Below are 22,178 nucleotides of genomic sequence, written 5' to 3' on the forward strand. Positions count from 1 at the left end.
ATAGAGATGAAAGAGAAAGCAATATGAGTGCAGGAGGAAGAGGCAGGAGTGTAAAAGCAGCAACGAAAAAGGAAGTAAGAGTAAAAAAAGGAAGTGAAGGTGAAGCAAGAAAAGGAAATAAATGGGAAGTATAGATAGAACAGGAATAATAATGATTGAAACTCGTTTCTTGTTGTTACTCAATGTTACATACTGTTATTGCAAGTTATCTTGAACCTTCTGAGCGGGGACAGAGGGGTAGAGGGAAGGAAGGGCTTAACGCGGGTGGAGCCAACTGAGTTGTTTGCGCATGCTCCGCATCATAATCTCTTGTCAAAAAACATAGAACTATTTCCTTCACTGCGTACCAGTAGTGTTACCATGGAGCAGCAACCACAGGGTAGTTATTATGGTGAAATCACACCACCTCGGAGAAAAAGTAACGCTGTTATCCATAGCGGAGAAAGAGAAATTATCGCAAATATAATAAAATTAAGCGTTGCGAGGAGGAAAAATTAAACGTATATTTGCTGGAACCTCTTGCTAAGGAATATGAGAGAGCGGCTAAATACTCTGGCAAAAGTATTAGTTCCGTGAAGAGAATTAAAAATAATATGGAATTACAACCGAATGAACCTCACACTACTCCGGGAAAGAATAGGTATGTAATGTTTAGAAATTATTGCTATAATAGTTATGTACAATAGTGTGTGTATTGAGAGCGACATAATGAATTATTGTTGCAAGTTATTATTTTCTTATAGTTCTACTTAACATATTATTTCATTCCAGAATTAGACTTGTGTAAAGTTGAAGTGGACGACTTCGATCAATATGTTATTCGGAATACAATCGAAGAATTCTATCGTGTTCAGAAAGTAGTACCTACGATTAAGAAGATAATTCCGAATGGATGATGCCATTGGCGAAATAATTAATTTTGAAACAAGCGATGATGGCAGCAATGATAGGGATATGGATTGTGTATAATTGTAAATTAATGTAAATTCAAATAATAAGCCTGTAAAATATTGTTATGAGAATATGTACTTATTAGCTGAAGGTGTAAGTCATGCAGGCCTATATAATATATAGCTAGAAGTAGCTGTAGTAACTCCTCCATTGCTGGTCCCCAGCCCGGATGAGAGAGGAGTGTACACACGATTATATTTAAATACTTACTCATTACAGGTTAATTAAAGCTTGCTACAAAACTAAGTTCTCCTCTCAAAACCGGAGTATCGAGAGAAGATGATGTCTGTATTGAACCAAGTTCTATTATAGTAGATAGGCGTAAAGTGTAAGAACCAACGTTTTCTGAAAAGAGTCACGTTACCCGAGGGAGGGGCATCCTTGCCGTGTCGTTACGTTGATGAGTACATGCCGTACCGAGCAGTTCCAAAGACAGACTTAGGGGATGTAAGGTTCAAGATAACTTACAATGACAGTACGTCTATTAAAGGACTGACAGCCACTGACCTGAACTTTGTTCTCGTTGTGATACGAGTCGCAATATGAATTATCACTGCCGGTGCTAGAGTCCTTGTTTTGACTTGCCACCAACTCTTTCACCACTCGCAACCCCTCGTCTAGCAGCGTGTCCTGCACCAACTGAAACATGAGGCCTTTGAGGAATCCGCATAGATTGAAACCACACGCCTGCCAGTAGTACACGAGCCAGTGGCTTCAGATATACAATAGTAACTACATGTCACGCCTACTAATATTCTAAATTCAATTGTATATTTGCGTTCCACTGATTTTGAGTTACTAACTTACAATAGTGTGAAAGTAACTCACCAAATATTAAGAAAGGTGCCAAAATTATTCAAATTGTTTGCGAAGGTGCCATAAATATTGGCTATACATAAATAGAATTGCTAAAATTGGTTTTGACTTTCTTGAGAAATTGATAATTTTACCTCTTTGCATTTATTTCTTAACAATTTGTAAAAACAATCTACTGGTTATAACAAAATATTAGTAATAAAAACAATTCTTGAAGTTCTTTTTTTATTATTTTATTAAAGAAATGCTTGAACGGATTTATATAAGCACATTGCTAACTCAAGGCGGAAAATAATACTGTCTGATCGTATATTTTATCTTGGTTCCTCAAATAAAGTGAACGTAGTTTCTTGTTTACAATTTAATTTGAGAATTTATAAACTGTAATTAAATAATAAATATCGGTAATTTTATTACATTCAATGAACTAACAATATTAATGAGGTTAATGCTATTTTTTCCTTTGATATTGAGTTTGAATGTTTAATCATAAGTAAGCTTATAACTGTAATCATAAATAACTTAACTGAAAATGTGACAGAAACTAACATCAGAGTTAGGTTCTCGCCCTCCTAATATACTGATCTCACATTCAAAACAGAGGAAAAAATTTTTAAATTGGATTTAATTTTGTTTGGATTTTTATATTAAATCATGTTTCTTACAACACAATTGAGCAGATTAGACAATATAATACGACACAATGAAATCATGAGTTCTCAAATCAATTCCTTTAAATTACATATGTGAATGTAAGGTACTTATCTAAAGTTCATGATTTAACAATAAAGTCATTATCCTTCTTTCTTTCAGTATTTCACTATTAAGAACAATATCTCAAAGCTAAATTAAAATATAAAACATTTCTTACCTTCTTATGTAAGTATCTTGGTTATGTCTTGTCAAGTAAACCACTTTATAAACTACTTTACTTCGAAAAGAGACTTAGGGTAATAAAGAGACAGAAAGTACTGTACCGTATATTATTTACAGATTTTTTTTTGTGGGAAGTGGAAACGGCGAATGTCATTATGTATAATAGTAAAAAAAAAAAGATGTTATTATGAGTGGAACTGCAGTCTTCAGATATTTTACTCTTTCAGTAAGTTACTTATTATTTAAGTTAGCTTTCTTTGTAATGCAGTTATACGTTATTTTTTATTTATTATTTATCTAATTATAACTATTAAATTTAAACCAATTTAAATTTAAATTAAATTAATTAAAATTTTAATTTTCGGACAATATAAGATATTTGAATTTTAAGAAAGAAGACTAAACTATCGGTACCTATTAATTTCAATTAAAATTAATTACTGCTTAATTAATTGTTAATAATAATTCATAAACAAAATATACAACTTATAATTTTAATCATATACTTATAAAAGGATAAGGATAAGGTTTTTAGTTTTGGATTACAACTACCTTGCTTCGCTTAAGTTACATCTTTCAATTTTTATTTGTGGGGAAAACTGAAGGACAAAGTTAACAAATCAGTTCCCGCACGTTGATGAAGCTAAAAGACAATATTCTGAGGAAGATATCAATTTCGAAAGAGAAACTTTGCTGTATAAGCAACAATTCTTTTATGAAAGTATAAAAAATTTGTACGTGTAAATGTACATATCACTATTTTATCCTGTGTTTGATCTATTTGCTGGGCCTAAGCGCCCAACACTCTTTGCAATGGTCTCTTGCCTAACAGCTGCATGGGAGTCATTTGTAACAGGACGTCAAGAAAAGAATCACACTGTGTATCTTACGACAGAATTTAAAATCCTCAAACAGAAATACTTTTATGTACCGTGAAGCACAAACATATATTATATGCCTCTACTTCTATCTACAAGATTAATAGCAAATAAATTAACCTACCAGTAATACTTCAAAAATTGCCTTTGTTAAATACGGTAAATTTAAATTCTGTTGCCACTAACTCAGCCCACTACTGCCTGAGTATGGCTCGTGATAAGAAATACCTAGGTACAGTTACCAACATTCTACAAGAAGAAAATTCTTACACAATACATGCTCAGAAAAGTATAAAATTATGTAAACCTTGTACAACCACCATCTTTCATTTCTACTAAGAAAATATATTTGAGGAGGAGAAAATGTGGTATTACTATATATTCTTGTAATGAGAGACTGAACTACCTAACAATATTTTACTCGAATTTATTTTGCATATATTATAAATCATCTCCAAATATTACAAATTTTACAATAACTGACACCTGCCTTATATATAATAGAAATTAAGATTCTAGGCAACATAAGGCTCACAAAATATAAAAATATTTATATACATTACATCTATACATACACATCAGAAATATATTAAAATATTACAAGTCTAAATAGTTCAACAATAGCTATCAATTCTACAAGGAATGGTAAACTCTTAGGATTGCCAACTATACAGTGAAATTAATTATTTTAATTTTGGTATACAGAAAGCTAACTGGCTAATATATAGAGAGGATTCATCCCAAGTATAATCCAAAATCTATCGCCATTATTCATTAAAGCAAGCAAAATTGAAAACTTTGTATTGTAAGTGTAATACATTCACGAATCTGATGATAAACAGTAAACAGTGAAATTTTCTTGGCTGGATTTAATTAGAAAATCAGTACTGTACTAATAATACTAAAAAATTATACTCTGGTATGCATTTCGTAATGTTTGAAGAGTGCATATAGGTTAGTAATGAATATGACTTCATTTATTTTTGTAAAGTGGAGAAATGGTGATAATAAGCAAATCTACATAAAACGAGAGGTTAAGTGGTAACTATATAACATCATTTTTTTAAACTATATAAGCTAGTCAGAGGAGATGAGACCAAGATACGGCTCAAGAAAACAATAATATAATGAGAATAGCAGGAAAAAATTAATTTCTTAGAGAAAATCTGCTTCAAATCACTCACAGAATTTGATCGGTTTCGAACACTAGTCATCTCTGGAGAGAAGCTATTAGGTGATTGAAGGACAGGGGTATAAAAAATGTGAATTCACTTCTAAACTCACAAAACTACTACCGTAATATTACAAATCTTAAGCCGAAATACCTACAAAACAATTTTTTTCAGTATTGGTACTAAATGCCAAATTATTACAGTAAGCTTTAAATGCCAATTAAGTATATCAGGCCTCTCATTTTTCATCTATTTTCTATCATCTGTTTTTCTGAAAATTTGTAATATATTTTTCGCATAAAGTTATAAAACAATAGAAGAAGTAGTAATATAATTTCTTTAACTATTTTGTAGAGTTGGAAATCCTAAGCAGTCCAGTTACACAAACATTTTACACCTGAAAAAAAAATAGATATTTCGAAAAATTAATTACATTAGACTCCAGTGAAGACCTGATTTAAATATGAAAGAAAGAGATCTAAATTATCTAGAAGAAAAATCAATGTATACTCAAAAAGTCTGGATGTTAAAACAGTATTTCTACAGCCCAAACCAATAAGCATACATGCATAAAATACAACTAAATCTGTTGCAGGTCCCACAACCAACTAGCACAGTCAAATAGTGCTGAACACTAAAATGGAAACATCAATATAAAATGTGTAACACGAAGTAAAAACAGCACAAGTAAGACATATCTGTGATAAAATGGTATGCCACATTCTGATTATATTTCGACGAAGAAAAGTGATAGATACAATATCTCAAAGTCACTATTCCTGTAAACGTAATATTAAAAAATATATATATTTTCAACAAATGAAATGCTGTATCGATATGTGTTGCATAAAATACAAACACATAACTTACTTTTAGAAGATTTTCACCATTGTACATTATCTTTCTGCCCGACATTCTTAAATGAAAATATACTTTATACAAGACAAAAATTGGTTCAACTACCGGTATGTATTTGTTAATATGTACAAGTAAGTTAGAATTGAAAATATATCTATAGGCTATATGATGAGAAATTTTGTTTCAATATTAATATAAATTAAACATATGATACAGTATTTATATTACGTAAGTATTTAATAGAAAAATTATGTTATATTCTTTGCTAATAATGAAAGAATATTTTTCAAAGCGCGTATGAAGGTGACGACAGTATTTTTAAGGGAAATATTCTAGTACAGTGTAAACGGGATAACAGATCATTATTGATCATGGACAGGACATAACATATTATAAAAAAAATATGTAAATTTCCTATAAAATCTAACATGGCACTCAATCTAATTTTTCATACTATATTTTAACGATTCATGGAATTATGTTTAAAATAAAGACAATTTACATAATCAATGATCTTTTATAGATCTGCAAGAGAAGAATAGCTACCTACCCAAAGGATCTAAAAAAGATAATTATAGGCTATTATTTTTAAAATTACAACTGTTTTTTATTAAAAGTCTTATTTAGATGGTAATTATCTATATTTTCAGGAATTCTCATTGGGTTCAACATTGTAATAGAAGAATAGCCAGGCACGTTTTCAATATGTTTACAGATTTTTGTAAGAAATATTAAGTATGTACCGATAGCTAAATATTTTCCATGTTATCGGTAATAAATATTATAGTACATAGTCTTCTGGTTGTTTCACTATTTGTAATTTTTATTTTAAAATTTGTATTAAAGGGACGTCCAGGAAAGTACTATACCTTTTGCTAAAACGCTTTTCGTAAATTGCAGAACGTACGAAAGCAAGAAGCTAAATCAAAACCTGTAGGATACATTTGACAACGAAACTGAAGCTGCGTATTTAAACTAAAAACATCCGAATTAAAAGAAAATGGACGTTTCATTCTGGAAACTGTTGACCTCACATTGGCCATCGTGCTGTATGCTCCTTATCTGAAACAAGACTCATCTCTCTGCACAAACCTGAAACTCCAACAAATCAAGATACATTAGTCATATTCATTTGAGGTTATGACTGCTGTCAACTCGAATCTGACAATATCTATTTATATGCTTAATCCTTCAAGTGCCAGCAATAATTCTGATCCAAATAGCAAAACTTTTGTTATATGGTAGCACCGGTATATCATTTTGAAAGTTATTAACCATGGAAAATAGTCTCTTTTATTTTTACTGTACATACCTACTAATAACATAGACCTACCCTACACTCTCTCCAAACTCTACTAATATATACTGTAAGAAATTTAAATCTACAAGGTCCTCCATATATGAACGACTCTTTTAGCGTCAATGGAATTGATGATAGCAAGATGGTATTTAGCGATATGAAGCCGAGGTTGGCGAAAACCTCTGAAAAAACCAACCAGGTAGTCTAGTCAGCCCAAGCTGGAATCGAACTCACGCCCAGCACAGCTCCGGAAGTAAAAGGTAAACGAGCTATTATCTGAGTTGCGTCGGTAACTGAAAATGGTTTCAAATACTTTCCTTATGGGAGGGGCCTACCGAACTTTTAGGCCTAAAATAGTCCCGAAACCAAAATTGGGGGTTTGGCATAAAATCATATCCCAACCTTTGCGTCACACGGGGATGTTTATTTATCGCGCACATGCGCCATTTTTAAAGGTACTACTACAGCAGCGTTTAAATGACACGTGCGCTGCCCTTTACGTTTTTCTCATAAGTTTGAATGACTTTTTCTCAAAATAACATTTTTTTTACAATGCAAAATGTTCCAAGTGCTTCAGTTTTGCTTCGACCTTCTTGAAAATTTACATACGGTATATACACATATAAGTTGTGCATAAACTATATTATGGATATTAAAAAAAGTACATTACGGCACTTTAAAAAAATATTGTGTTTAATATTCTGAAAAAGCGGAAAATAATTAAAGCATCTTATCAGATACCTATATTTTTTATACATTAAAACTATGCAAAAAAAAACCTATAACACACCTTATATCTGTATGAGTATCATAAAAAAAATGTTTCAGAGTGATAACTGAAAAATAAGGACGACTGAGACGTTTTCAAAATTATTCAAACAAAATTTTAATTTTCAATAAATCCAAAACTATTTATCCAAATCACTTCAAATTTGGTGGGTTATGTTTCTTTTAACCATCCTAATTGACACTAAAATATGGTAAAAATTGGTTAAAGAATAAAAAAAAACCTTTTAACCCAATAGGAACCCCTTTAATGTGGAATGGGCTCTAAGTAGTGGACCTAATTAATTTTTTAACCGACATCACTTACTAGCATGTAAAGAAATTAAAGTCCACACCTGTGGAGTAGCGGTTAGCGCGTATGGCCGCGAAATCAGGTGTCCAGGGTTCGATTCCCGGTCGGGGCAAGTTACCTGGTTGAGGTTTTTTCCGGGGTTTTCCCTCAACCCAATACGAGCAAATGTTGGGTAACTATCGGTGCTGAACCCGACTCATTTCACCGGCATTATCACCTTCATCTCATTCAGACGCTAAATAATCTGAGATGTTGATAAAGCATCGTAAAATAACCTATTAAAAAAAAACAAATTAAATATAATCATCAATACTGTACAGTCCAGTCACGCTACAAGGGATCCTCAATATTGCTGCCACTTTCTGAGTTACATTACATAAGCCTAAATATCTTACATGAAGGGCAGTTCGTGGTTATTCTAGACATGGAAAAAAAGAAATGTAATGGTGGCCAGGAAATTCGTAAATGGGAGTAAACAGAGAAGAAAATTAAATAGAAATTGACCAGATCACCACACAGGTAATATAATTGAATTAGTTAATATTCAGGGTCCGGCAGAGGAACGGATTATTATAAACAGTTATTGATTTAAGAATTTATTTTTTTAAAATAACATTTATGAAATCATGAAATACTACATAGTCTGCCATTTATTTCTTGAAAAAGAACGTCCTTTAAATGATTACCATTTAGATGAAAATTTGTGATTTAAAATCTCGTCATAAAATGACCTTCGGTTGAGAATATCGCGATGTTTTAATTGACGTACCACCTGAATTGTTTATAGATGGAAATGTGAGCCGCATAAGGAGATGGAAAGAGATCATAGCACCATAAATTAAAATGATGAAATTCACGCTACTAGACTCAAAACTGTCATTGTTCTTGTGAAAGCTTTTAATGGGGATATCTTATGCAAAGTTTTACCGTTAGATGGCAGGAGCGTTACATGCGGCACAACATGTTGTAGGGCTATATTATGTCATATGCTACAGTTGATTACGTTCTCTCGCTTGTTGGTTTTCTGTGCGTGTCAAAATTATATTTATAATTATTTTGTATAACCTAGTTTAATTTAATATAATTCAGTATTTTCTTATCTCATGATTTAATTTAATTTACAATAAATAATAGCGTAAACTTGTATAATACTGAGCGATAGGTGGGAGTGAATTGAATATCCATGAATCTAAACGAGAACTTTGAGAATGAGGTGCACGAATAAAAAAATAAATAAATAAAATAGGAACTTTGTCGAAGGTGAATATTACCTCTTTAATCATTAGTATTGTAAGTACCGTACGATAAAAACAGGATATGCAGCCACCAATGTGTGTGTTTTTTTTATAGGGAAGGGACTATTGAGATTGAATTCCTCGTATTTTTTTTTCTCAAATGCAATGTTTGATAAGATGATATAATATTATCGCAGTACTATCACAGTCTACTATATACAGTCACGAAGCTTGAGTTTTGAGGGTGCTAGAAACAATAGACTGTGACGGTACTATTTTGCATTGCCTGTAATGAGGCGATATTAGCGATCCTAGTGGTGAGCAACTATCTAATGTTTGCATATTTACTTCGCGACTGTATATACTAGATTGTGGTAGTATCACGATTATTCCTGTGTTTTGTAGGTTAAGGGCATGCAGTTTTGAATACTATGCAGGATGATTTTGAAAATTTGAAGTAAAAACATGGTTTTAATAATTAGTCTACAGCACACTAAAACATTATTCACGAAATGGATTTCACTATGGATCGTCCTGGATAATAAACATCCCAGTTAATCGAGAGTTTACTACAGGCGTAAACTTCGGAGACTCCTATAAATACTGAATATAATCTAAGCTAACATAGCTCGCTGTCGAGGTTGCATATGTTTTTATTAATTTTTCTTTTCCCTCTTTCAAAATGAAATTGTAGCTAGCAATTCCTTACTTGAAGTAGTTAGCTTATTTTTCTTTAATAGCTAGCACTTTCGAGGCGCAATTTAATTAGTTGAATTTTTAAGGTTTAAAGCATATATTCAGAATATTTTGGGACCTGAATGAAGACAAAAGGGTTTCCCTGGTTTTTACACATAGGAACACAACACAAATTTGGCATTTTGGGTTGTTTTTAAGAGTATTTAATGTACTAATACACTACGAAAATCCTCAATGTTTATATACCGGAAAACAAATGCACACGCAAAGCGCATCCCTCTGTAGGGCTCTGAGTTATGCAGTCACAACTGGCCTACGTCTATGTTCATGATACAATGGAGTGGGCTATGGAAATTCAGCTCTCCTTGGCAACGGTTTTGTTGTGAATTGTTTTGTATCTTTCTGACGAGAAATAAAAACTGTTCTTGAGTTTCACTTAATCAGTATATTGTATTTTAGCTACAATATTGGTGACCCCGACGTGATATGAACACGCACAAAGATACAAAACAATTCACAACAAAACCGTTGCCAAGGAGAGCTGAATTTCCATAGCCCACTCCGTTGTATCATGAACATAGACGTAGGCCAGTTGTGACTGCAGAACTCAGAGCCCTACACCTCAAAGTACACGCGCGCTATCTGTTGGTGCTAGTTCAGGATATCCCTATTGTAAAAGCACGCTTTGCACAGCTCCACCTTTCCATGATGACTAAGCAGCACTGTATTGGCAACAGAATGTACGACTAGTTTATCGCCCCTCTACTCTGCTGTGGGGGATAAATGCTCCTTAAAATCGCCCTCTACCGGACCCTATGTTACAATCAATACATTTTTTTCTACGCATTGGGATGCCAGTACATTGATGTTACCGGTATTAACTGTACTGGTAAGTCTATGTAGAATGTAGAATGCAATGTTAATCGTCCTTCAACGTAAAATTTACTCCATGAACTGGTACTAAATTGCTGTTTATCTGCTAGAGTTGAGTACTGTATATCCTGTATCTTTACGGTATATTCTAATTAATTTTTTTGAAGCCATACTGTACATACCATCACATAAAACGGCACTGATTGTAAAAATTGCGTCCTGTAATACGCAATTTAACAGATGTTTGTGAAACAGGAATTATGCCTTAGGCCCGTAACACAAGAGATTTCGCTAGCGAGAAATGTGTTGCGAGAAAGAGGCAAAGAGCCTTTCTCCACACACTTGGCGAGTTCTCGCTATCACAGATCACACCTCGCTATGATCATCTATGCACTGCCTTCATGCAGAAAGTATTTTTCTGATTATAGTAATGACTCGTTGGGAGAAATATTATAGTTATGTATTTACGTATATTGTCGTACTTAAATATATAACCTGTAAGTACGACGTCGTACTTTAAAAATTACGTACGAACGCTATGTTGAATCTGAGTATTCAGATGATGAGGAAATGGAGTTACATGAACATATTTTGTTAATGAAAAGAAAAAGCAAGCCTAAAATTAAAGCCAGAAATATCTGAAAATCACATTGTATCTTACGAAAATAAGGGCGAGTTTTGGACACTGTTTTCGATTTGAATGATGATACGTTTAGGCGTTATTTCAGATTGAATGGACTACAGTTTTTTGCCATTCATGATATGATAGAGGATTATTTGCTATGTTCTGATTAAAATTATGTAAACTGTTAAGACATATAGATACATTATTTCAAATGTTTAATTAATACTATTAAATCTCATCAAAATAAAATATAGCTCTATTTATTTTCAGATAATCTGATATTTGTCTCCAGATTTCTTCGAAATCGAAAAAAAAAATCGAAAAATCGAAGGAGAATTGGGAGGAAAATTTAAAAGGTACGCAAAACGCGTCCTTGCAAGGGGTTGGGGGCTGTACAAAACTAAATATGTGAGCTCCAAGCCTGTTGGCCACTAGTCTCACTCCGGGTTACGCTGCTCCCCTGAAGGAGCTCTAGAAAATTTTGAAGGGGAAGCCGAAATTGGACGTAACCTCTTAGGTACCACATACGCGAGGGGGACTGAGATTTGATCAAGTGATCATGGAACGGGGCGAGGAGGAGTTGGCTGGTGTTTGCCGTTAGGATGGCAAGACGCCGTCATCTGTTGTTCGATGACAAAGCATGTGAAGGCCGTCAGAAGAAGCGCCGTGAAATCTAAATCTGCAATTTGAGAGGTCCCTGTCCTTTCAATTTGCGACTAATTGAGTGACCTCGTATATTTAATAGACTATTTATAGTATCTGAACTAGGGCATACATCGTTTATAATAAGGGGGGAATATATATGGGGAAGGGCATATAGGTCCGTGGCCCATTTCTTATAGGGCTCATCCCGACATTTGTCTTACGCCTGAGAAAAACCACGAAATACCTTAGGCGAGATGAGTTGTCTCATGTATAAGAGACTAGCCAATTTGGCTATTATGTAGGAGGTGATTGTTGTCATGAGCCTTGTTGAATCGTCTCAATTTTGAGACAAGCCATTTGGCTATATGATGGCTCAATTACGAAGAGGGGGGAGAGATGTAATTAGTTAATTAATTTAAAGTAATTAGGGAGATTAATGGGGATATGAGTGCAGGTCCGTGGCCCATTTCTTTTAGGGCTCATCCCGACATTTGTCTTAGCGCCTTAGGAAAACCACGGAAAAACCTTAGGCAGGATGAGTTGTCTCAATATCAGAGACTAGCCAATTGGCTCTTAGGTTGAATGACTCTATGAATCGATGGATATATACTAGCCAATTGGCTCTATGATAGTTCCATCGATCAACAAAAGTAGATATTGTTAGGGAGGGATTTTGTTTAGCCCAGTTAAGACAAGGTCATTTTAAAGCGGTTGCACTATCCACTATCTTCTTTAAGTTTCGTGTTTTTATAGTTTTTATCCCGTGTATCATATAAATAGGCTTACGGGTGACATCGTACAAGTTCGATAAGTTTCTGACTGCAATTATCAGCCATCCTTCCTCATTTTCAAATAGAAACAATACAATTCATCGCCATCTGTGACATCTTTTTCTACATTCAATCATTATAAAGAGTATAAATGTCAAACATCTTTGATAAATGTGTCAAGAAAATTCGCTGAGCTTATGATTCCAGCGAGAAACTCGCGCGAGGTTTTTGCCTCGAACGAGAATCTCTTCCAGTGTGTGGACATCCATTTGAATCCATGTTATCAATCTTTGAATTTTCTCGCAACACATTTCTCTCTAGCGAACACTCTTCAAGTGTGTTACGCGCCTTAGGTTACTATCTCGCCTACAAATTCATAGGGACTTCTTGTGGTGCGAACACTATCGTTTCAGCGTACGAACATGCTTGGGTTGGTAGATAAAAATCAGTGGCGTAGCATGAAATTTCGAGCAGGGGAAGCTAACTCAAGTTGTCTTTCATGCAATACGAGAAAACGTATTACATAAATACAGTCTTAAAATAAATAGTAATCAATTTCAAGTCAGCAGTCGAAGATTGGCTGGAACATCTAAGTAACACCAATAAGGCATGACCTCAAATGATACGTAATAAAATATGATTTCACGGTTTACACATAGCTCTTAACAAATAGACACGTACCGGTATAGGTATAACATTAGCTCACTCCCTGTCATACTTAGAGAAATCACAATATTGGTATCATTACGTAAGTATGAGTCTGTATTTTGGTTGTGTCCTTCATTGACAGCAAAGGAGTCGGTCATTTGTTTTTTTAAATCACACTTTTGTTCGTAAGTCGGTCTTGATAATACAATTATCCTAAAAAAAATTCAAGTAAATTAGTGTCAGGAACTGTTATTTCGCTCATTATTTATTATATCAGCCAAATGCACACTAACACTCCAACTGAACACAACTGACGAAAAGGGATAACTCGGAAACTACTTATTTTAAATGTTAAAGCTAGCTTCTTGCGAGCCTTACGACTAGGGTAGCTTAGTTAGGAAGGGATGGAAAAAATGCGGGGTGGATTACACAGAAGAAACCGGTCTGCTTGGAAGCTGGTGTGTGCAGGCTTCTTGTTTACTGCTGCATCACAAATCATCCTGAGCTGCCGCATCACAATATTTAACGCGTAAATATAAATTCTATTAAAATTAATAAATAATTTTCTCCATAAACTGCAGGTTTATTATGAAATTATTATTAACTGGGGAAGCTAAGCTTTTTAGCTTACATTGACGCTACGCCACTGATAAAAATACAGGAGTGACTACGTGTAAATTACTCAATTATGTCCAGATTCGCAGCAGTCCACAGCAGTGATACAATCCCATCTGAAAATCACTCAAAATAATGAAACGCAGAATAAATGTCTAAGAAATCAGCAGTGGTTAGCATTTTCTGTTGTACACAAATTCCATTAGTTGTTGTAGGTTAGGTTTTCATGAGACATCTCGTTCCTTTCAGAATCGTGTACTTCCTCGATCAAAAGACACAGCGTCAGCAATATTACTGCTCAAGAAAGAAAAAAAAACATGTTATAATAAATTAAAGGAAATTATATTGGCCCAATTATCAGTTAAGCCTTTCAGCAATAAATCATAGAGTGTACCCCAACAAGCTATGAAATATGGATAAGCTATAATACAGAAAATGTAAGCTGCCCAAGAAAGATATGAATAGATGATCTACGATCCGAACAGTTTGAGTCCACCTTAAAAATGATGACAATAGTAGTGGTTGTGTAGAATTATGCGGAAAGTTTAAAAATATTGAGAATGGTGTGGATAATGAAGATGAAGCAGAAGAAAAATACGAAGAAAATGAAGATTATGAGATGACAATATTATGACACTGAATATTATGATTATGAAGAATATGATTATCATCAATAGGTTTCAGTTTTGATTAAGATGGATATTATGATTATAATGATGGTTATGATTATGATTATATTTTTTACTTGTGCCAATTTTCCCGAGCACTACAGAAAAGTAGCACAAGTAAAAATATTAATTTTACAGGAGAAGGAAAAAACTGTCTTCACACTGGTTTATGTCGATTTGATTTTCTTCTATATGAATTATTGTAATGGGAGAAATACTTATGTCTCTTTTCCCAAGCGAGCAGATGTTCCGTAAGTTGTCAATAAACTAATAAAACATTTTTGTGGAAACTGACTTATGTCACTTTTCCCAAGCATTGCAGAATTATTATGAAGGTTGTAGTTATGTTGAAGATTATGATTACGGAATGAATTATGATTGTGATGAAGATAATGACTACTGGTATGATGTTTATGACATAATTACAGTGAATATTATGATTATATGACAAAGATTATTGATTATTATTATGAAGGTTATGGTTATCCTGAAGTTTACGATTATAAGCTAGTAAAGATTATTATTATTATTATTATTATTATTATTATTATTATTATTATAAGCCTCATAAATAATTTGATTGAGATAAAGATGATAATGTTCACGATGATGATCTTGATGATTATGATAAGTTACGTATATTTATAAAGATTGTGATTATGGAAATTAACTTAGGATGAAGATAGTTATGATGATGAAAATAATGATTGTATGATTGTGAGATTCGTTTAATATGTAAAAAAAACTAGAGGAATGTTTTAAAAAAGGGGAGGATTAGTAGAAAATGTAAGTATTAATTACAAAAAGAAAATATTATTATTATTATTATTATTATTATTATTATTATTATTATTATTATTATTATTATTATTATTATTGTGACCAGAGTATTGTACGAAATGGAAATATAAAAATTGGAGATTTATCCTTCGAAGAGGTGGAAAAATTCAAATATCTTGGAGCAACAGTAACAAATATAAATGACACTCGGGAGGAAATTAAACGCAGAATAAATATGGGAAATGCGTGTTATTATTCGGTTGAGAAGCTCTTATCATCCAGTCTGCTGTCCAAAAATCTGAAAGTTAGAATTTATAAACCAGTTATATTACCGGTTGTTCTGTATGGTTGTGAAACTTGGACTCTCACTCTGAGAGAGGAACATAGGTTAAGGGTGTTTGAGAATAAGGTTCTTAGGAAAATATTTGGGGCTAAGAGGGATGAAGTTGCAGGAGAATGGAGAAAGTTACACAACACAGAACTGCACGCATTGTATTGTTCACCTTACATAATTAGGAGCATTAAATCCAGACGTTTGAGATGGGCAGGGCATGTAGCACGTATGGGCGAATCCAGAAATGCATATAGAGTGTTAGTTGGGAGACCGGAGGGAAAAAGACCTTTAGGGAGGCCGAGACGTAGATGGGAGGATAATATTAAAATGGATTTGAGGGAGGTGGGGTATGATGATAGAGACTGGATTAATCTTGCACAGGATAGGGACCGATGGCGGGCTTATGTGAGGGCGGCAATGAACCTTCGGGTTCCTTAAAAGCCATTTGTAAGTTGTATTATTATTATTATTATTATTATTATTATTATTATTATTATTATTATTATTTTCAGAACTATACCGGAGGACCCAAACACTGCTCGGAGCATAGAGACAAAACCTTGCTCATTCCCACAACCTCATTAATTAGATACTGAGATATTTGGTTAGTAAAAATTAATTTCTGCCCTTTGTAATAGATGTTAGATCAAAGTAATCCCGAACACTGCACCACGACGCCTCCCTGCAGATGCCTTCATACCTGTTTTGAGATCTTGCAGGGACTGCGGCCACCCTTAACGTCTACTGTGCCATTGCCTTCTGTCACACCATCGCGAGTTGCCGTCGAGTCTCTGGAGTCGCCCACTTCCTGCAGTTCACACGAGAAAACATATCTTCAGTGAACGACATGAATGAGAAAGTCTGAGGAGAAGACATCTGGTAAGGCACACCTTTTCCCGATATCCTTGCAAAGGATAATGGAACCGACATTAGTTTTATAGAGTTTGATGCTTATAGGCCCCTTGTCTCACACTAGGAAGCACCGACCCACTAAAGAAACTTAATTTGAAAAGAAAAATAAAAAAAGGCACCTAGCAACAACTGGAGAATGGATGTGGTAGAGCAGCGCCAACTATGCTCGCTACTAGTGACCGGGCCGTACCGAGTCATGTGAAATGAAAGAGAAGCAATATGTTGCTAGTAAAATTTGTGGTTACATTCTTTAATAGTTAATTGTAAGGATTGACTACTGCTCGCTTACACCATCTCAGACGCTGAAGAAATCGGAGAGGGGAACTTTTGATTACTGACGTAATGGCAATGCCGTTGTCACTCTAGCAAATGCAGTGAATATGGCTGTTGTAGGAATTTGGAACTTCATCGGGAGCTTCATGGGAAAACTTCGAAAGAACACCTAGAGTTCCGGAAAGAAGTGGCTCTTGCCTTACTTGGTTATTTTACAACGCTTATTCATAGAACGTAAATTATAATATTCGAAACAGGAGAGTCTTTTGTAGGAGCCCTGTATTGATACCATCGTAACGTCTCTAGCACCACACCAATCCTCCAGTTCAAAGCTATATTTAATTCATATCAACTTGTTGGCAGCCTATTACCTGTGACGGAGAGCTGGCGTTGCTGAAGGAGAACTGGGAGTCCGTGTCGTCCGTGTCCGGCCGCTCCGAGTCAAAGCACGACGACATCCTCCCTCTCCTGTAATACCTGCCACAACAATGAACAAACAGTGTCTCAGATTTTATCCTCTTATAGGACAGACATTTCGTGGTTATTTTTGACATGTAACGTATTTTACTTACAATAATACGAGGGGTATTAAAAAAGTTCTTACCCTCACCATGATCTAGATGTGCTAGGGATCTGAAATTTTGCAGGTTTATAGGTGGATATCTCAATAATATGAATGCTAATTTTTTTTTGTACGTCGAAGTGAATTTTATAGTTAGAGGCAAGAGAATTAGAGCAGGCGTCGTGCTGGTCAAAGTTGAGTACCAAGGAAAATCTGTCCAAATACAGAGGGTTGTTTCCGATCTCTGGATGTTATGTTATGTTTTATTTAACGACGCTCGCAACTGCAGAGGTTATATCAGCGTCGCCGGATGTACCGGAATTTTGTCCCGTAGGAGTTCTTTTACATGCCAGTAAATCTACTGACATGAGCCTGTCGCATTTTAAGCACACTTAAATGCCATCGACCTATCCCGGGATTGAACCCGCAACCTTGGGCATAGAAGGCCAGCGCTATACCAACTCGCCAACCAGCCGATCTCTGGAAACGATTTTTTAATGACGTCATGTGCGTCAGGAGTCACACGACAGCTGAACTGTGGGGAAAGGTGACAGACCAATGGTGGGTGATTTCATAGTCAGAGTGCATGGTGTCTCACAGCAGCAATGCCTAAGAAAATAGAGTCTTTTTGGGATGGATGCATTGCAACTCTTTCCGATGCCAAGTACATTTAAGTGAATATAATAGAAGCCTGCAAAATACTTGGTTTCGTTACTTCCAAGGCATAGGGGAATGCAAACATTTTGGAAATTATGGTGTGTAATCTCAAATTTACTTCTTTTCTCATATTTTCTAAGTATATATTAGTACATCCGTTTATTACCTTGTATTTTTATACATTATTTTATAGATCCATATTCATTTGTATAGCGAGGTCACATCCGAGGTACTTAAAATTATTTGTTTGTTCAATAATTTCGTCAATTACCACTTTCCCCCGTCCTTTAAAATTGAATCATTCTTTATGTGATTATATACTAAGCATGAATATATCCATAGTTTCATTCACCTGGACGTAAAGTGGTAGTACTGCTGCTGCTACTTCATGAAGTTCTTTTTATCCAAAATAGCATCTTAAACGAATTTACTTTTATATGAAATCTCACGAAAGACTCCCGTTATAAGAGGAGTGGGGCTGCTGCTATTTCATGAGGTCGCTCTGCTTAATGAGCAGCTGTGTCTGCAGCAGCTCCAATTAATCTCACGACAGAGTCTATTTATAAGAGGAATCACATATTAACAGTGAGTGTGTCAATAGGGTTGTTCACCTGGGCGTGGAGTGGGGCTGCTGCTGCTTCATGAGGTCGCTCTGCTCCATGAGCAGCTGTGTCTGCTTGCCCTGCAGCAGCTCCAACTGCTGCTGTAGCGTGTGCAGCGCCTGGTAGTCGTTGAGGTCTCGTACTTGCTGCGCCGCCAGCACCAGCTCCTCCGTCCGCTCTCCCAGCGTCCTCAACTCGTCAGCGATCTGCTCTAGCCGCTCCTGTATATACAAATATTTTCCCCACTGTCTTAGGCTGGTATCAAAGTTCTTTGACACAGAATATAATAATAGTAATATACGTTACAAGAGCGGTATGTTGACGTTTTCATGTTTGAGGAAAAGATTGAAAAAGCGAAACGTAGTTGAGCTTTTTTAATTTCCGAGAACATAAAACAAACATACCGCTCGTGTATCGTACATTATTTTGTGCGAAGATCGTTTATTACATACCTGAAAGACGAATTTCTAATTAGTTGCAATAAAATCTCCATGTTGGTTTCTGTTTAATGACGGTAACTTCGGAAAACCAAAATATCTTTCTTCAACATTCTTGCTATAAAATGTTTTCTGTGTTTACTATACCCCAGCAGGCCGTGATATACGTCTGTCCCCCCCCCCCCAGTCTATAAATGCGAACTTAAAACAAACGGTAAGGTTATGTAATGATTTATTTTTCATTTTAATATTTTAACAATATTATTTATATAACATATTGCAGTAATAACATCGGCATCTGGAATCTTGTTGATTTTTTCACGGCTTCCTTAATGTTACTTGTATCAGGAATGCAATAAGTTTCGTGGAGTAGTAGACTTTACTTAATTTTTGCAAATATTTAAAAACAATAATTAACATTGCAATTTAGGTGCAATTGCAGTGGTAAGTTTCCAATTTATAATTATTACTATGTTAAACGTCTCTAAAAATAATATGTTAAAAGCCTAAAGCAGTAAAATGAATGTCGCGCTTAAGCGGTAAGAAGAGGGAAATTGTTATGTGTGTTACGTTGGGAATACTGAATGTGGTATTTCACACTTACCGCGTATTGGTTCTGTGCGGAAAACAAGCAAATACGCACGATCTCGCACAAAATATTTTATCACATATTTCTGATAAGAGGTAGAATTTGGGGTATATTACACCTTATAAAATCTTTTATCAAATATAAAGCTAAAAATAATGAGAAAAAATCATCAGCATCAATTTATAGTACAAATGAAAAAAAAAAAAAATTTGACCACAGTTATGCAAAAATGAAAGGACAGTACTATGCGTGTTTAGTTTCAATTAACTCAAAATATGTTACAATATGCATATTACTGAAGAAGAAGCAGAAAACGAAACGCCTGTGAGTTAAACCATGGATGTGTTTGTGTACAGCATTTTTCTTTGACAGTCTTAGGAAAAAGTTTGGTTGCAAAGATACTTTATGTCTCAGAAAGGAGGCAGTGCGCATGATCAGACATACAACAACAAAACTAATGTTATTACCTTAACTAGTCGTTCTCTTGTGAATTAGGTAGCTCATCCTCTAACGATGCACAATGCCTCCTTTTTGGTATGGTACTTATAAAGTATCTGTGTGATAGTGCTGCTCATGATTAGGTTTTCTCCGGAGAAGTTGTTTGCGCGCTTTCAATCGGAAACCTCCGGATTATCTCCGATTGATGCCGCGCAGGTTGTATATGTGCTGTGGCCAGACATACACTTTCCGCTGAGCATTCCTTTAATCGGATCAGGTAGTGATTCGAGTCCGCTGACGTCCGCGTATCTTTTAAAATAAGTTGTAATTTGTTGTTGTTTAATCTCTCTTTTATGTTAATCTCTCTCTCTTTCTTCGGCTCTTAGCCACCGGCGTAGCTCAGTCGGCTAAGGCGCTTGCCTGCGATTCTGAGTTGCGTTCGGGCGCGGGTTCGATTCCCACTTGGGCTGATTACCTGGTTGGGTTTTTCCCGAGATTTTCCCCAACCATAAGGCAAATGTCAGGTAATCTATGGCGAATCCTCGGCCTCTTCTCGCTATCACCAATCCCATCGACGCTAAATAACCTCGTAGTTGATACAGCGTCGTTAAATAACCAAGTAAAATAAAAAAAAAATCTTCGGCTCTTTTTTTTTTTTATTGTTTTGCTTGAAGTGCTACGTTAGCTGACAGATTTTTTTCTAGTTTTAAAATTCATAGTATATGTGGAAAGGCGTATTAGTTTTATGTCACTGATCAAATTAATAACATTCAATCTAACTGCAAAACTAACGCAGAAGCAAAGCTTTTCAGTAGCTAATGTAAACATTTATACTGTAGTGTTTGTCAATTATTATTCTAATCAGTTTAGTTTAACGTAAAATATATTGAGGGAGCTTCAGAATGGAACACAAGAAACGTGGGCTATCAATGGATTAAAATTTACTGTCCAACATAATTTATTCAGATTCTTCACCGGACAGAACTGTGATTATTGTGTTAAAGGGTGTCAGTATTTGAACTGCCTCTTCTAAAACGCACCACTCTTTCTCTGTAATAAAAATATAAGCGGATATCAACTTAAGAATAATTGTAATTATATTATTACCAAATGTTTCTTTAGTTTCGTTCAGAAACTCAATATTTTAATCCAAACAGTAAAATATAACTCAAGTTGTCTAAACAGCAAAATATAGGGCCTAATTCAAGTCGTCTTTTAAATATTTCATATGTTTTTTATTGCCTCGAAAGTTACGTTTTATAGAAATTTCAAGACTTTTTCATATACTGTTGGCCTTTGGGAACAATAGCACTAAAACAATTTAAAAAGAAATCGTATCAAATGTTTTGCGTAATTGTTTTCATCAAGTTCGCGTTTGTGCGATCGCTTCAAATGGTCTAACACATTCGAAGTTCCACCACCCTTAGAGTAAATTCGCTCACAAAGCTTACGATATGCGACTTTATTATTACATTCAACTAAATTAAAGAATTTCCATGCGACGGATATCCGATTTTGTGCCATTTTATTCCACTCACAACTACCGTCAGTCCTTACGCGATGGTCGTCCTTGAGCTAACTGTCGCTTCGCTCCGAACCCCCGCAGCCCTCCGTATGTCCCCTGTTCCACCTACGATAGTACCGGAGATCACCGGTGGAGAGCTTTATTCGTAATCTCCGATTCCTCCGCGGTAGTAGTCACTCCGATGAGCAGCACTGCTGTGTGACAAAACGTTTTTCTTAGACTGTACGTTCTACCCAACTCTTTCAAATAATAGTAACATCTTGGTTGTCGATCAGAAGCTTGTGCAGTTCATCACACACATACTGTCATTGCAAGTTATCTTGAACCTTACATCCCCTAAGTCTGTCTTTGGAACTGCTCGGTAC

The 22,178-nt window shown here is 35.0% G+C and overlaps 1 protein-coding gene across 2 annotated transcripts in view; it reads right to left on the reverse strand.

The window, feature by feature from the left end:
• The window catches only part of nab (NGFI-A-binding protein homolog), a 521,598-nt gene that overhangs the window by 9,112 nt on the left and 490,308 nt on the right, over positions 1-22,178 (reverse strand). For both annotated transcript variants that reach the window (XM_069832484.1, XM_069832485.1), the window contains 4 exons: positions 18,834-19,045; positions 17,375-17,480; positions 16,519-16,626; positions 1,459-1,590 (listed from right to left, as the gene is read on the reverse strand). In XM_069832484.1, the coding sequence (XP_069688585.1) occupies positions 1,459-1,590; positions 16,519-16,626; positions 17,375-17,480; positions 18,834-19,045 (558 nt within the window). The remainder of the gene's footprint in view (positions 1-1,458; positions 1,591-16,518; positions 16,627-17,374; positions 17,481-18,833; positions 19,046-22,178) is intronic.

The sequence above is a fragment of the Periplaneta americana genome, chromosome 8 (genome assembly GCF_040183065.1).
Source record: "Periplaneta americana isolate PAMFEO1 chromosome 8, P.americana_PAMFEO1_priV1, whole genome shotgun sequence".
NCBI classification, from domain to species: Eukaryota; Metazoa; Arthropoda; class Insecta; order Blattodea; family Blattidae; genus Periplaneta; species Periplaneta americana.